The sequence below is a fragment of the Chinchilla lanigera genome, unplaced genomic scaffold (assembly GCF_000276665.1).
Source record: "Chinchilla lanigera isolate Chin_1 unplaced genomic scaffold, ChiLan1.0 scaffold00082, whole genome shotgun sequence".
Lineage (NCBI taxonomy): Eukaryota > Metazoa > Chordata > Mammalia > Rodentia > Chinchillidae > Chinchilla > Chinchilla lanigera.
Genome location: NW_004955483.1, coordinates 1,969,482 through 1,986,235, shown reverse-complemented (window position 1 = coordinate 1,986,235; position 16,754 = coordinate 1,969,482). Strand labels below are relative to the sequence as shown.

Genomic DNA, 16,754 nt, shown 5'->3' with positions numbered 1-16,754 from the left:
CATTTTTGTGCAGCAGCATCTTAGGAGTTGCAGGGCTCTTTACCTTAGGTGGTCTGAATGCATGTGACTGATGTAAATTAGATCTGCTTTGCACAGCCTCTCCAGCCAATCAGATGGAGGCTCGTGGAGCAACCACCATCCTCGGGCAAATGCAGGACCAGTTAACCAAGGGTCAAACACCATTCTCTTGTCTCCCAACTTGAGGTCCATGCAAGCGTGAGTGAGATATGTTACCTGTTAGAAGAGAGTGAGATTCCTATTACTCAGTCATTGCTGGTCTGCAACAGCGAACCAAAAGGTTTGGCCTATTTCACTGACAAGTTGGGTTGGAGAATTTTGTTGCTAAGCAAGGTGGCCAGCAATAGAATCTTGGACTCAACTACAGTGCAATAGGAGCTTTGAACAGGACACAATTCCCAGCAGAGACTGTGACTTTACCACAACAGAAATTCTGTTTACCAGAACAGACAGGTGGATTTTAGGTGTCAAACCAATTGATTTACTTATTTCACTCTATTTAAATTCACTCCTAAGAACTGATTTACGGTCCTCACTGAGAGCATCTTTTGGAACCAGTCCTTCGAGGCACAGTGAGATGTTTTGATAAGCACTTGGGGATTTAGATACCAGAGAGGGTGTGAATGGGAATATGAAGGAGGGGTTCACAATGGGTTAGGTGGGCAGGACAGCCATGCAGAGTAGCCTCATAACCAGCTGCGGTGTGCATAGCTTCCTCCTCTAATTTACCCCTTTAGATGGCAAGGTTGCCTGAGACAGGCCACAAACAATGATTTACAGATATGCACAGATGGGGAATTCCAAACCCATTCCTGCACCCTGGCCTCTATCGCTATGGCGTCCATAGAGAAGGAATGTGGCCAGCAGAGCTACCTAACACGACCTGCAGTGTGAAAAACCAACAGAACAGAAGAGGAGAGGTCAAAGAGTCCAAGCAGTTTACATTATGCTTCTTTGGGGTAGGTTCCCATTTGTTTGCTCAAAATACAACTACCCCCCAAAACACAAGATTCCCATTACGCAGAAAAAGTGGATTTTTGATCGGCTTTCCCAAGTACATGGTCTGAAAGAAACTCTCTACTAAAGCTGGAAGAAATGCGTAGGAATGCTCAAAAAGATCTCAGGACACAGAGCAGGAGAAGACAACTCCTCATTTGCTGTGGTTTGCCCCCCAAAGTTTCGTGTGTTGGGAGTTTGATGTTCAGGTTGGTGATGGGGAGGTAGGATTGAAGAAATAAAACTACATGAGGAGACCAGGAAATCAAGGATTTAAAGCTGTACTTTTAAAAAACACTGCAGCTTCACAACAAGCTCTTTTCCTGCTTCTGGAGGCCACCCTCGTAGGTGACCTTCTCCCTCCACCCTTACAGAGACTAGCATTAAATTCCTAAAAGTCCTTTACAATAATCTGTAAATTCCCAGGCACTTGACCCTTTTCACCTGCAAATTGCCTTTCCCTCTAGCCCAGAAAGTAGCTGCACTGGAGATAGCAAGTCTTCATTTCAAATGTATGTCTCCACTTCAAACCCATATAGATGGCTTGTCCTATAACCTGGTAAACAGTGTGAATACACATCCAAGATCACCTGTGTTGAAAACAGTGTTTAACTGTACCCACCCTTCCCTGGCTTGAATGTGCCTCATTTCCTTGAGCACCCACACTGCACTCTTGAGTGCATCCTGTATCTTCTCTTAATAAGTCTTTCTCATGCCTCTTTTACTGATGTGTCCTAAAAATTCTTTGTCTGTACTGTGGTCAGTAAACCTGCATACTTATTTTAAAGGAGTGGGACAAGTACCTTATTTCCACTTGGGGGACCCTTATACCCAGGCTGTAACAGTGGGACCTTTAAAAGTGGGGCCTACAGGGAGGTAATTGGGTCACCAGGGCATTACCTCGGAGGGGTTATGTTCTTGTAGGATCAGTCTAGTTTCCTTGAGAATGGGTTGTTATAACCTGGTACTTCCTCAGAAACCCTCTTCTGCCACTCTCACACATTCTTCTATCATCATGATACTGCCGCTACAAAGGCCTCACCAGAGCTAAACAGGCACCATGCCCCTGAACTTCTAGAGCTGTAAGGTAAATCAGCCTCTTTTCACTATAAAGTATCCAGTCTCCAGTATTTTGTTACAGTAACAGAAAATATATTGATATACTACTCTATCTGACAGTGATTTGGCATCAAGGTTAATTTCTGAGCTTTCTCCAGTAGCTTTGCATGATTCCTTTTTGGGACTGCTACTAAGGTCTTTCTTTTCTAGATGGAGAATATATATTATAAATCCCATATTTTATATATATATATATATATATATATATACACATATATATATTCCATATATTTGCAATCATTCATACTTTGTTCTTTTTTTTCTTAAAAATATTTGCCATTCCCTTTTATTGATAACATAACTAAGATACTTATTTTATACATTTTAATTATTTTAAGATTTAATGATAATAGTTAAGCTACAGTGTGGACCAGAAATAAAAATATACAAGATATTTTTAGAAACACATGCATTTCTACCTTATAATACACTTTTTAAAAATCCCACAAAGATACATATTTATTTTTAAAATACAGACTGAAAATGAAACCAGTTCATCAAATTTCTACATAGGTATGACAAGACAGCTTTTATATAAAAGAAAAATTGATGTAGAAATAACACTTTCAACTTAGTTTTCTGGTATCTTCAAGATCATATCAACTCTACACATCATTATTTTTAAATATGGAACTTGAGTTCTTTTCTTATTTCTGTCATGCTTACAATAAACCATAAAAGTGCTCTAAACACAGTGAGTGGAATTCTTACATTTTAAAGAACTTTCTTAATATAAAGGATAGTAATCAAATTGTGTTTTATGTTTCTCCATAAGTTTGTATGGCACTAAAATGACTTTACATGGGAGAACTAGTTGATATATAGTGACATAAACATCCTTAGAAACATCTTTTGATGGTCACGTATGCATTAATGGCTATTTCATGGTTCACTTTCAGTTCTCTAGTATATACCAAACCATCCAACAAAATATAACTGTGGTGCTACTCTGTTTTTGAGAACAAAGACTCTCTGTACTACAACTGCCTTTAAGAAATATAGACATTTAAAAATACATGTAAATCACTCATCGTACCTGGTCATAACATTTGCCCAAAACCTGATACTTAAGTTATTAATACAACTTTTTAAACACTTTTGTTTTGCTTAAAAATGAAGGAAAAGCATTTTTCCTTTTATCTAGTCAAGCAGAATTATAAGAAGAGAAATGATAGGACTTAAAAATTCTGTTCTCATCATTCTGCTATAATTCAGCCAAGCCTGCATATTTTAACAATAAACAACATTAGAGTTTTTACAAAATCATGCTTACAGGCTTAGGGTAGAGCTCAGTGGTAGACTGCACACTTAGCATGTTCTAGGCCCTGGATTTGGTCCCCAGTGGACAAAAAATAAAAGAAGAAAAATCATGATTACAGTGAAAAGCTTGGAACAGTGTAATACAGCTAACGGTATTCTCTCGAACCCCACTATGAGGTTACAAACACTGCACTTCCAAATAATACTTTTAACCAGTTTCAAATAACCTAACTGATTAGCCAGCATCAGTTGAGGAATTTTTTTTCAGTGTTCTAAGATATAATGATTGGCATCAAAAAGTTAGTGAAGCACTTTTGATTTCTGACTTAAAAAAAAAAAAAAAAACCTTCAAGTAATGCTTCTCCTGCATTTAATGTTTCCTTGCAGAGTTTATAAAGGACAAGAAACTCCAAGCAACAATTTTTTTTAGTTGAGGTGAAAAAATTGCTTCATAAGTTCATACATCACAAAAGCCATGGCTTGAAAAAGAATGCAGCAGCTGTAATTCAGAGATAAAGCCCAGTACAGCCCCTTGCGGATCCCATGGTGCCCGTAGACATACTTCATATTCTCCCACGTAGTAGGGCACTTTTCAAATTCTGGCAGAACTATTCCTAACTGCATTCGCCCATGAGTTACATCAGATGGGTTGGATATTGTCTGTGTTATTGCTCCAGCAACATCACCACAAAGTAAATTTAAGTGAATTTTCAAAACTAACACATTAGGATTGTCTGATGAAGGACTGCCAAGAAGGGTAGGGACATGGGAAAGCCCAACCCTGTTTAAGGTACCCAAAGTAAATAATGAACCACCTGCATACGGAGACATTCCTAATATGGTTGGCATCAGGCCTCTGTAAAATGCAAGGAAACCACCTTCCTTTGCATAAATGGTTTTTTTTTTTTTTTTTTTTTTTTGATATTGGGAATCAAACTCAGGACTTTGTGCTTGCCAGGCAGGCACTGTGCCTCTGAGCTATATCCCCAGCCCCTTGCATAAATGGTTTTGAAGGCATGAATAATTCCTGTATAGGTGTGCTCCCCTTTCACCTGGAATGTTAGGTGCACCCTGATCATAGCAAGAGGGTAAGTACAGATAATGGCTGTCATGTCTGCCAAGAATCTAGCCATTAATCTGTGCACATGACCAGAAATTCCCAGCTTTGTGGTCATCAACATATTATACTGCTCAAATGCAGTATAGAGAAAGATTCGAATCATCGTGGTACCATTTCCTTTATACAATCCAAGGTATTCTTCCTTTACGGGAACAGCACGCAATGCAGAAAATACTCCTAAATGCTTTCAATGGCGATTGTGAGCTTGTAATAAAACCTTTACTTGACCCAAAGGAACAATTGCTGTTTTATCACAGCATCCAGCAATACGATTGCCGGTGCAGTGAAGCAGGTGGAGTTCAGGAAGGTCAACGCGGCCGCTGGCTCCCGACCTGCCAGTGACCCTGCCCCCGCCGCAAGCACCCACCTCAGGTCAGGAAGGAGCACAGCCGCTAGAAGTCTCACTGGGCTGTGGACCCTCCGACCCCTGCCACCTGTGGCACCGCAGGAGGGGGATAGGCCTCTGCCAGGGCCGCTGCCGCAGCCACCATGATGAGGCCACATCGGGAGATTTGGGTGTCAACTTGAGAAGCACAGGCTAGGACCATAGTTGGGGTGGGCAGCGACAGGGGCCGGCTGCCCCGGAGGCGGGGCCAAATCATCATGCTTAGTTCTTAAAGAACAGTATAATTTTTTTGTCTTTTTGAGACAGGGTCTCACTGTGCAGTTCAGACTGGCCTTGAGCTCACTTTGTAGCCCAGGCTGGTCTCGAACTCACAATGATCCTCCTGCCTCAGCCTCCAGAGATTACAGGCATGCACCCCATGCCTGGACTATAATTTTAATAATAACATTATAATTTTAATGTTTCCGTACCTGTACTTCCCCAAAAGCCAAATCTTCAGGAGACCTGGGATCTGAATCCCAAGGGTTTGGAGGGTTCAGTTCTAGAAGTAACAGTCCATTGTTTTCATCCATTTCAACAACTAGAACCAAAGGAAAATAAATCTGGGTTAGTAATAAAAATGACTTTTAAAAAGTACCCCTGAAATAGAAATGTGTGGCTCATGTACACAAAGTGTCACAAATCAAAGAAAAATCAAAACGAAAGGCAGCGCTCACCGGGGTCAAAGAGTATCTGCCCACATAACAGCCAAAGATAGACACCAATTCATTTCTTGATTCATGTTACTGGTAAGTAAGTTAGGAGACCTTGGCTACATTAGGACATACAGCAAAATTATATACTGTGACACACACTGCCACACACATACACACACATAACTAAATGAACAACAGATGGTTCAAAGTGCTAGGAGGGTGTTCAAGAAGAAACACCTAATGTGGTTATAACAGCCAGGCAAATTTCAAATAGGAAGCAATCCTCCAGCTGGACTTAAAGATGAGGTGTTCCAGGAGACAAAAGAAATCCAGTGGTGTGAGAGGAGAGACATGGGGAAAATGGTGTGTGTAAAGGCACCGAGGCATGGGAGAGTTTGTTATTCACAGAAATTTAGGTCAGTGCTGACCTAGGAACATGGTGGTAGATCAGGCAAGATATTCAGCTTGGTCACTGTAGGTTATGATGGACCCAAATACCATGCTATGACATTGGGATTTTATCTTATACCACTGAGTGCTCAATAAACAACCGTGGCGTGCCCTTTTGGTAGCCTCCACAAAATCTATTGACTTCTTTTTTACAATAGCATTCCAGTTTTATGAAGAACAGTGATATGTCTGCCTATGACAAGCCTATCAGGATTTTCCAGGCACCTTTGCAATTATGAGTAGCCAGAGAAACAGCACATACAATATATGCAGAGTTTTTCCAGTCTGCTGTGAATGGCAGCCCAGCAGTGAGATTTCCTGCTCCCTTCGCCCTTCAGCTGCTCCCCTCTCTTGTGTGGAACTTGATATCCATGACTGTAAGAACAGGATCCATCCTGAGACCCCAAGGAACAGGGCCACAGACCAAGGATAACAAAGCAGAAAGATGGAAGGGACCCAGATCCATGGAAAACCATAGAACACCCATGCTGCCCTGGAAGCCTGCTTTCCAATCTCCCGTGAGGTGAGGAAACTACCGTGTATGATCAGGCCACTCTCACTGGGTTTCTGCTACATACAGCCAAAAGAAACTCCTTATTGCTTCAGCAAGAGAGGAATGTAGTCAGAACTTAGTTTAAGCCCAATGTGAGCACCATGGACAGGACCAATGGGAGGCAAGCAAAACCCTATTCTAACTGCAATATTAACATTATATGTGGGGCTGGGGATTTAGCTCAGTGGCACAGCACCTACCTGGCAAGCACAAGGTTGTGAGTTCGATTTCCGGTACTGGAAAAAAACAAAAACAAAAAACAAAAAACGAAAAAAAAACATTACATGTGAGGGGAGCCAGCAGCTCAGCCCTCATGGGCATGGGCATGGGATTCATAGGCCTTGTTTGAAGCCTCATTTTCCCACTGATCTGCAGATGACCTTGGACAAGTTACTTGATTCTTTCATTTTCTAGTGTTATCATCAACCTTTGTTACTTCCAAGAAGAGATAATCCTGATAACTGCAATAAAATTGAATTATTGCTATATTATTGCTAAATGGGCAGTTGCTGTTGGAATATGTCCCTGCCTTGTACCAAATTCTCTCAAAGTATACAATTCTGCCCACTCACTTGGGTGGCCTAAGGGAGATTTTTGAGGGTAAGGTCCCAAGGTTAAAGAATGCACTTGTGTAAGATATCAGCAACAACAGCAGGCAGCACCAAGCACAGCAGAGCAGAGGAAAAGAGCACAAGCGCCACCTGAGTTTTCACTGTATAATTCTTATACAGGTTGTTATCTCATGTTTACATTCTTACATAGTGCTGTAACCAGTGCATGCCTGTTTACCAGTGCTAAGTTATAACTGACTCCCACTGTGCACCTGCACTAGTCAAGCAGGGTCACATCCTCAGGTGTCCTTAGGCACCCCTAAGCTTTGAAGCAGTCTGAGTGGTTCTCCATATCTCACACTCTCAAAGGTCAGGGGGATGTAAATGTAACATTCTATATATAACAGGGCATGAGTACCTGTAATTAACAAATCAAGAAACATGTGGTTTTGCAAAACGATCTTTCTCACTGGGGAAGTTTTATTCACGAGCAACATCAAAGCCTGATGGGTAACATTCAAGGCCTAGGCCACACATTGAGCAAAGGGCTTCAATCTGGAGGGCTAGGCATGGTCCTTGCCCCTGGGCAGATGCTACTCCTAGCAGTATCCCATATGCCGCAGTCAAAAATTTTTGGTCAGACACTATTCCTAGTGGTCAACCATTCAAATATCTGGTCAAGGCATCTGTTATTTCATTTTCCAGGGAGAGGAGGGGCTTATGTCCTGAACCATAATAGCCTATATGGTTAGGTTTTTGGTTATGCTCCCATATGTCTCACCACAGGTTGGCACCCCACAAAGGACAATGCCCTATCACTCTGCCCAAGCCAGAAACCTGAACATCAGCCCCCTAAAGATGCCCAGCTGTCGTGCACACATGTAGGGCATTTCCTCCATGAATGACAAGCAATCAAGCAATTACACTGTCCACAACTCTGACCGTGGGCTTGACCTGCCTGTTCTGGTTTCAAACCAGAGTACTTCTGTACTGGGCTGGACAGTGGCTGCTGTCTGTTGGGGGTTTGGGTCACAGTTAGACCCATCAGTACACCCAGTGTCAGCCAGAGGTCCCTCTTTTCCCCCTTTATAGGAAGGGGTCATGTCCCGTAGTCCATCCTTCCAGATGGGTTCCTGAGCTGTGTACATCATGGGTCCCAAAATCATTGCCAGTTCAGCTGCCAATGGGCTAGCAGAAAAGAAGGCCCGCTGCTGCAGGTATGCCACCCCCAACATGTGAGAGTGGGAGGCTGTGCTACCCCACTCCCAGCACAGACTGTTATGTCCGTGCCCAGCCCTCTGTCAGGTATTTTGTCTGTACTTTGACAGTCTGTTGTCTTGTAATTCCTCAAGCATTGCTGTTTCTCAGTCAGGGAATATAGGCTCTCAGGTCCCTTCCACAACTGTGACCAAGACCAAACACAGTGCCTCCACTTCCCCTGTTTTTTCCATAGGCCCCACTCAAAGTCATCATCATCTACACTGATGGTTAGGATAAATGAGAGGTTAGGGTCAATGACTCGTAGAGATTGCACCTGTGCCACAGCCCTTTTTGAGTACTGAAAAATAGCTTCTGCTGCATCCATCTAGCATGCAGCTTCTGCTGCATCTGTGCAGCCCCATGTTGTGCCCCTCTTGATCATCTGGTGTAAAGGGATCAGTAAGGTAGCTAGGTGCAGTGCGTCTGCCAAAAACCTAGCAAGCCCACCTACCCCCGTAATTGGCATACTGTCAGGGGTTTGGTCTTGCCCAACCACGTAACACCCAAGAATTTGACAGACAGGCTAGCTCCCTGGACCTTGTCTTTGTCCATGGCCAACCTGCAGGCCAGCAAAGCTTTCTTCAGACTGTGCAGGGTAGCTCTCAGATATGCCCAGCAATCAAAGATTGACATAATATCAATACAATGAAACAGTGATACAGAGTATGGCTGGTCTAGGTGGTCAAGTCCTGGGCCACTAGGCCATTACACAAAGTTGCATAGCCTTGTGGCAACATCTGGAAGGTCCATTGCCTGCCTTTCCAGGTGGAGGCAAATTGGTCCTGACTGGCAGCCTCAGGGTGAGATTTTACAGTCATTTACCACAACCCATCTATCTGGCTTCTTTCTGCAAGGGCCATACTGAAAGGCTCTGTGGAAGGTATATCATCCCTGCTTTTTCAAAATTCAACACAGTCTGTCCCATTGCTTCATGACCTCCAGGCAGCAGGTACTGCTTCACACACACAATCTGCATGGCCTGGGGGAGAGTCAGCAATATGTGGTATGAGTGCACTCAGACTCCAGGTTTTATCCCACAAATTCACAGCTGGAATTGTCCCTGCATGGTGTCGAGCTGAGCACCAGTCAGCATGTCCACCCCCAGTATGTATTCAGCAACGGAGAAATCAAACATCATACAGGCATGCGGGCAAGTGCCTGATATCTAAAATCACCTAGGCCTTCTGGACTGGTGATGTAGTGACCTCTACACCCTTCTATGCATCCTGTAAAATGGTCCGGGTTGCTCTATATTAGCATTGACTCGGTTCCAGTATCCACCAACACTAGTACACAATGCACATTTTGGGGGGACCAGTAAATAGTCAATTCCATCTGTGGCCTCTGGTGTTCTGGGACCCCCAAGACCCAGATATCATGGCTGGTCTCTGAACTGGGGTAAAAGGAGGCCAGTTTCACTTCCTCCTGCTTCGGCCTTCTGGCCCGGGCCCATCAGCTGGTATTGCTGCCCAGGATGTAACTGTGACCACAGAGTCACAACACATCTATAGGCTGCTCATTCAACCAACTTATCTGTGGCGAGGCTGCAGCCAGCAGGTCCATCCAGATCTGGGGCTGACTGACCTTCAGTGGCCCCACAGCCCGTCCTTGGGGGGATGGGCCCCTCGCCCATAGCTCCCCTTTTTTATCTCCTTTGCTGGAACAGTTATTACAGATCTTGCCTTACCTTGGCGCTTCTCTGCCACATTTCCCAGCCTGGCCAAGGCATCCACAGCATTGTGGACTGGGTGATCGTAAACAGCTGCCACTGACCCAAACGTGCCAGCTGGCCCACTCACCAGGATCACGTCCTTCATGCATGCGGTCAGCAGTTCCTCATTTGCCACGTGCGAACATCGTCTGCGGTGTGCCCATTTCATATAGCAGTTATCAAGTCTAGATAGGTTGTCCATTTAGTGACTTGCTCTGGAAAGCCACCTGGATTCCCCAAAACCAGGCAAGCTGCTGCCATCAAGCAATTTAACACCGTCTGATTGCCCACTTCTGGGCTGTTCTCTGAACATTCTGCAGAACCCATCACATACAGGGGGTGCTGCCTACGCTAGCTACTTGGGACAGCTCCTGTGGGCTTAACTGTATGTTGTCAGCCCTATTGTCCTACAGCCATAGCAGCCAAGCAGGTACTGTTTCACCCACCTTCCACTTTAATTGCTTTGCCAGCTCCCACAGCTCTGTGGCTGTATAGGTCGTGTACATTGTACGCCCGGTAGAGGGAAGTGGCCCTGCCGGTCCTTCACCCTGGGCTAGGGGTCCCTCTGCCTCCATGTTTTGATGAATAGCTGGCCTAGTATGCAAAACCATGGGATTTTCCCGGAGGTTTTCTCAGACATGAGGACTTAAGCTTGTGGAGACATTTCTGAAGGAGGCAGTGCTTCCCACACCTCACAACATAAGTTTTGTAGCAGCCAGCCATTGCTCAAGGTTCTCCTCTATCTGCTGCAGCTGGTCTACTTGCCAGACAAGGCCATCTGCCTCTTGATTCATGCAGTGGAAGAGAGTGAAGAACAGCTAAGCCACCCACCCCGCTATTGCACAGTGAGGGGGAGGAATTTGTTTATCACTTCCAAGGCTTGCAAAGCATCCCTGGGCTCCAAACAGATTGATTCCCAGTTCTCCTGATCCTTTCAAGCTACCAAGAAGGTGGTTACAGGTAGCCACGGGCCAGAGATTGCTGACCAGCTGTTCCCCAGGGCTTTCCCTTGCCTGTGGGCACTGTTTCCACAGCTCCCACAGGACCACCCACCTCAGTGTCCTGCCATCTATGCCAGTTCTTGGCCACTTTGCTTGGGGCGCCCAGGAGATATTTTTGAGGGTAAGTGAAAGGTCTTCATAATTCCTTTGTAGTCGCTGTGGCGCAGGTCACAAGGTTAAAAAATGCACTTGTGTAAGATATCAGCAACAACATGGAGCAGAGCAGAGCGTAAGAGCAAAAGAGCACAAGAGCTGCCTGTGTCTTACTTATTGCATAATTTATTGTATAAACCTGTATAATTCTTATATAGGTTCTTATCCCATATTTACTGTCTTATATAGTGCTGTAATCAGTACATGCCTATTCACCTGTGCTGAGTCATAACTGTATCCCACTTTACACTTGCCCTAGACAGGCAATATCTTGTCCTCGGGTGTCTTTCGACACCCTGAGCTTTGAAGCAGTCTGAGTGGTTCCCCACAATACAGAACTGTTTTATCTGCATTTTCCAAATGAATACAAACTATACTTACTTTAAGACAATTGTCTATGGAAGAAACTGAAGTAAGAGCTATTATGAAATGAAAACAAAGACTCATCTATCAAACTTCAGTTTCCTAAGTCACTTGAGCGACCAAGTCAAGCTAAGGATTGACAATTTAAAGATTTCCCTCCTCTAAAGCCTGTTTATTCTCTTCCCTTTTTCCTAGCTTCTCCATCCGGGTTCTATACCTAAATTCTCCCTCTTTTCCCTCACAAACCAATGACCCACTTAGATGATCTGCATGGAGAGCTCTCTCTGGTTACCAGAACGCCCAGTCTCTGACTTTGCTAGGCACTTAGATGTTAACTAATCAGAGAGGACTTGCTTTCATGTTTTTTATTTTTTGGAGGGAGGGTTATTTAATCTCTATATAATTTTAATTGACACATAATAATTGTATTGGTACACAGGGCACAGTATATATGTATGTTGTGTGTGTATATATACCCACACAAACATATATATCACACATGTGCACACATTGCATGATGATCAGATTGGGGTACTTGGTGTGTATAGTACCTTAAACCTTTATTATTTCTTTCAGTTTGAACATTCAAAATCTTCTCTACTACCTAGTTTGAAATATATAATCAGTTATGCTCAAGTGTAAGTGTTCTACTGTGTACAGAACACTGTGAGATACTACTCCTACCCAACTGCACCCCTGTTCCCATTAAGTACCCAGAAAGGGTTTTCTGATCCTTCCAGGTCAGACAGTGTTCTCCAGCCCACAACAGTCCCATCCCTCCCAGCCTTCTATTCCTCATCTCCTTCCTGGCCCATATCTTTGCTAGATCGATCCTATACTCTTTATAGCCTCTCCCTCCTACATGGTCAGCTCCATGAGAAGTGAGGCTTGCATGTTGTTTACTGTGGGATTAATCTTGTACCAAAAACATTTTCTGGCTCACATTAGGATTCTTGAGGTTACTGATTTGCAGTCTTAACGTCTTGTCTCCTATGACTCTCTTGGGGATGCATAACCCTCATTCTTAACCCAGGCACTGCTCCCACTCAGGCCTGGCATCTTAACTCAGGAAATTTAAAAAGAGTTATCACCACATAAGCTTAAAATGAACCATGAATCTAGAAGCATGATTCCAGAAGATATCACCCATTGGCCCCTGCCTTCTGTCACTCGCTATCTTCTCTGCTTAGTGGGTAGGCTCCCACAGACCGTGTCCACAGACCCTCTTGCCCTCTGCTTTCCACTGCGCTTGGCCACCATGAGCTCCAGTGTGAACATGGGAAGTGAGTTCTGTGAGGATGGGCTGTTTATTCCTGAAGGTCACACTGACCTGGCCATTCTCTGGGTGTCAGTGGGAGAATTACGATACATAGTTCATATGGTTGCTGTGGGAATTCAGTGAGATAATGAGCCCCAAACTGTCCAGGACCACGCCTGCTACCGAGGAAGCATTAAATACGTGATAGTGTTATGTTAGTGATTATTTTACGCTTAAAGGAATGAATAGAGTTAAAGAGAATGCTCCTTGGAGGACAAGCAACGATCTAAACCAGCAGAGGTCCGTTGGGAAACACAGGAGTCTCCCGCCACGCTCTGAGAAAACACTTGCTCTGAGACCCACTTGTGAGGAGCGGTCTTCTTCCCACTTTTTTCTCTTAAAAGATGTAAAAGTGTAACCTTAACTATTGTTGGGAAGCAATTAGAGGACCTCAGAGGTCCCTATGCTCCTTTCACAAAGATAAACTAATTTAGTCAACAAAGAAAAGGGAACTTCTCTCAACCCCCTTTCTATAAAGTAGTAAGAAAGTGGTATCCTTGTTTTGACCTTCCGAACTGATGAAATCCAGGTCATCTGGGGTATGATTTTTATACCCAGATAAACAAATGACACACCCTAAAACCTTCATTAAGGAATAATAACTAAAAAAGAGAAAGAGAAGTAAAATAAAAACCTATCAGAAAATTATAAAAACAAAGAATTAATTATTGGCATTAGGAAAGCGGAGAAGTAAATCCTAATTAGGTAACTAATGATATAAAGCAAGTATCATACATGGGTAGGTTATTTAACAAATTGTTCTGCGGCAAGTGGTTTGCTAAGTTTTTCAATTGATTAAGACATAAAGGACAACAACCAAGCTGTGAGAGCATATGATAAAACAGAATATTAAATACAAAGGAGAGTAGTCCTGAATGTTTAACAGATGGGAATAATTCCAGTGGAAAATCTAAATAGATACAAATGAAAAAATTGTATTACCAGAACAAATTGTGTACCATAACAATGGGAAAAATTTCAGTGGAAAATCTAAATAGATACAAATGAAAAAATTGTAACACCAGATCAAATTGGTAAGCACATCTTGTAACATGGTGATTGGCAACTATAGGCATTATACGTGATAGACGAGCGCGACTGGAGACACTGAGATGCAGTTTTGGGGCACAAGTGAGCCCATACTTTATTTGCTGGGGGGGCAATGTTCATTCCAATGAATGGATGAATGGATGAATGAACTCCTTCGTTCATTCACGTAGGAGGTAAACATGAAAATGGTGCACTCATCGTACTTTTTTAGTTTACAACATTTCATCTACACAAAGTTCTCTTTTAAATTTATTCTGTTTATTTTCATCTCTAGGGCTGGGGATATAGCCCAGCGGTATAAGTGCCTGCCTGGCAAGTGCAAGGTCCTGAGTTTGATTTCTTATTTCACTTCTCTTCAGGGACCCACTCTGAATGCTTGTGTAAAATGTGTAATATATTTTGTGTTCATTTTCAATTTATATACATGGCATTGTGTCTCTAGATTATTTCTTACTCATTTCACTCAATTCTATGAATTTAAAATGCATCCACATCACCTGGAGTACCTCTAGCTCACTTCTGAGTCCCACCACACTGTACCTATGCATTCCTTAGGCTGTCAGCCCTCAGTTTTTGCCACAACAGAATTTTTTTGGGACAGAAACAGGAGTGAGATTTATGAAACAGGAGTGGGATTTATGGACCCTGGTATGTTTATGGACCTTGTCTGATTAATTGCTGTCAGCTTTCTCTCCAGAATGGCTGCTCCAGCCACCTTCTCTCCATAGAGAGGACAATCTCATATTACTGGAAACATCTGGCATCATTTTAGTTTTTTTTTTTTTTTTTAACTTATTTTCTTTTTTGGTACTGGGAATCAAACTCATGGCCTCGTGCTTGCCAGGCAGGCGCTGCGCCGCTGAGCTACATCCGCAGCCCCTGGCATCCTTTTAGTTTCTAACCTGTTTTTGGTGTTACCAGGACTGAATGCAGGGCCTCTGCACTTAGCTACATCTCCAGCTCTATTTTTATTTTTTATTTTGAGACAGGGTCTCACTAAATCAATAAGTTTCCCAGGCTGGGCTCAAACTTGTGATCCTCCGGCCTCAGCCCTCCAGGATACTAGGAAGGCAGCCATGCCCCACACGTGGTTTATAGTTTCTAACTTCCAACGGATCAGAAAGATATACAGTGAATCTCCCCCATCCCACTTCACTTGCAGTTTTCTGATGACTAGTGAACTTAAAATTTTCTGATTTAAATGAATTTAATAAGCATTTTCAGATATTTAAGAACCTTTGGGTTTCTTCTGTAAAATGCTAGTTCTTACCCTTTCTTCCTTTTTTGGCTTGCCTATTGTTATCTTGTCCATTTGCATAGCTTCCTACTATATGTTAGATATTAATCTCTTGGTTATAAATGTTATAAAATCATCTCCCAAATTGTCATGTTTTTAATTTTGTCCATTAAGCAGAACTTTGCAGTGTTGATGAAATCAAACTGACCGCTACTTTTAATTTATTGTATTATGCCGTGTGAGCCGTACTTTTGAAGAACAGTATTGCCTGAAGCATCAGGACGTGTCAGCTCATCTTTAGCTCACAAAGTACTCTCCTATATTTCTTCTTAGTATTATAGTCTTCTCTTTCACGTTTAGGCTCTCAGTCCATATGAAGCTATCTTTAGGCTGAGTTTGGTAGGGGTAAGAGATTTCATTAGTCATATTCTTCTGCCAGAAATTCAACCTGTTTATATGAACAGCTGAAAATACAGAGAAGTTCATTTGCACCAAGATGAACTCCAGTTTTATTTTTGATGGCAAAAAAGGAAACTACGAACAGCTTAAATTTCAATAACAGAGAAAAAGTTAACTAAATTACATATGTTACACCATCAGACATCAGCAATACAGTTATAGCAGCTAATCATGTATATATATTTATAGTTTGCATTCCTTCTTTCTTTTTTCTTCTTTTCCTCATCCCAGTTATTCCTTCCTTTGAGCAATTTCTTTCCCTTTCCTATCATCTATTGTATGTTTTGAGTTTTACCTAGTCTTTCAGGTTCCTACACCAAGGAGAAAATATGATGTTTACCCATCTGGGTCCGATTTATTTCACTTATGATTATGGTCTCTAGGTGCATCTATTTACCTACAAAAGCCTAGAGATTACCTTTTTAAATAGCTGAGTAATACTCCATTGTATAAAAATACCACATCTTTTTTATCCATTCCTCAGTGGATGGGCAACTGGATTGTTTCCAAGATTTAGCTGTAACAAATTGTGCTGCTATAAACATGGGTGCACACATATCACTGTGGTATGATGTCTTTCATTCTTCTGGGAAAATACCCAGAAGGGGAATACATGGGATGTCTGATGGTGTATTGAAATGAACAGTTAATGATTGCAATTTTTCATGTTTTGATCTACTTTGCATGCTTGTGTCTGGTGGTCTGAGCAACTGATTTGAAGGTAACAATATGCAATGGAATTACAGTGGCGAACTCCTACCATCTTGTCTAGTGAAACTCTGTATTATCTCTACTATTTTATCGAAGAATTATTTTTTTATTCCCTATAATGGTTTGAGCAGTCTTTCATTCTTACAAATGGTAATCTCAGCAATGAAGTTGAAGATAACAATATGTAATGTAACAACCACAGCTGATTCGTATTATTTTGTCTTGAGACTCTGTATCACTTTGAATGTTCTTGCTTTGATTTGTTTATGTTTGTGATACTGGTATGCTGATACTGTTCTACTTCTTTGTTTGTTTCTCATTTACTACTCTCTTTATTTATTTATTTATTTTTGTTTGTTTTTCTCTGGTACCGGGAACCGAAC

General features: G+C 42.4%; 1 protein-coding gene across 6 annotated transcripts in view; it reads right to left on the bottom strand.

The window, feature by feature from the left end:
• Positions 1-16,754, bottom strand: part of LOC102005144 (cytidine monophosphate-N-acetylneuraminic acid hydroxylase) — a 188,869-nt gene that overhangs the window by 39,021 nt on the left and 133,094 nt on the right. For all 6 annotated transcript variants that reach the window (XM_013503836.1, XM_005403351.2, XM_005403352.2 and 3 more), the window contains 2 exons: positions 5,330-5,439; positions 44-234 (listed from right to left, as the gene is read on the bottom strand). In XM_013503836.1, coding sequence (XP_013359290.1) covers positions 44-234; positions 5,330-5,439 — 301 coding nt within the window. The remainder of the gene's footprint in view (positions 1-43; positions 235-5,329; positions 5,440-16,754) is intronic.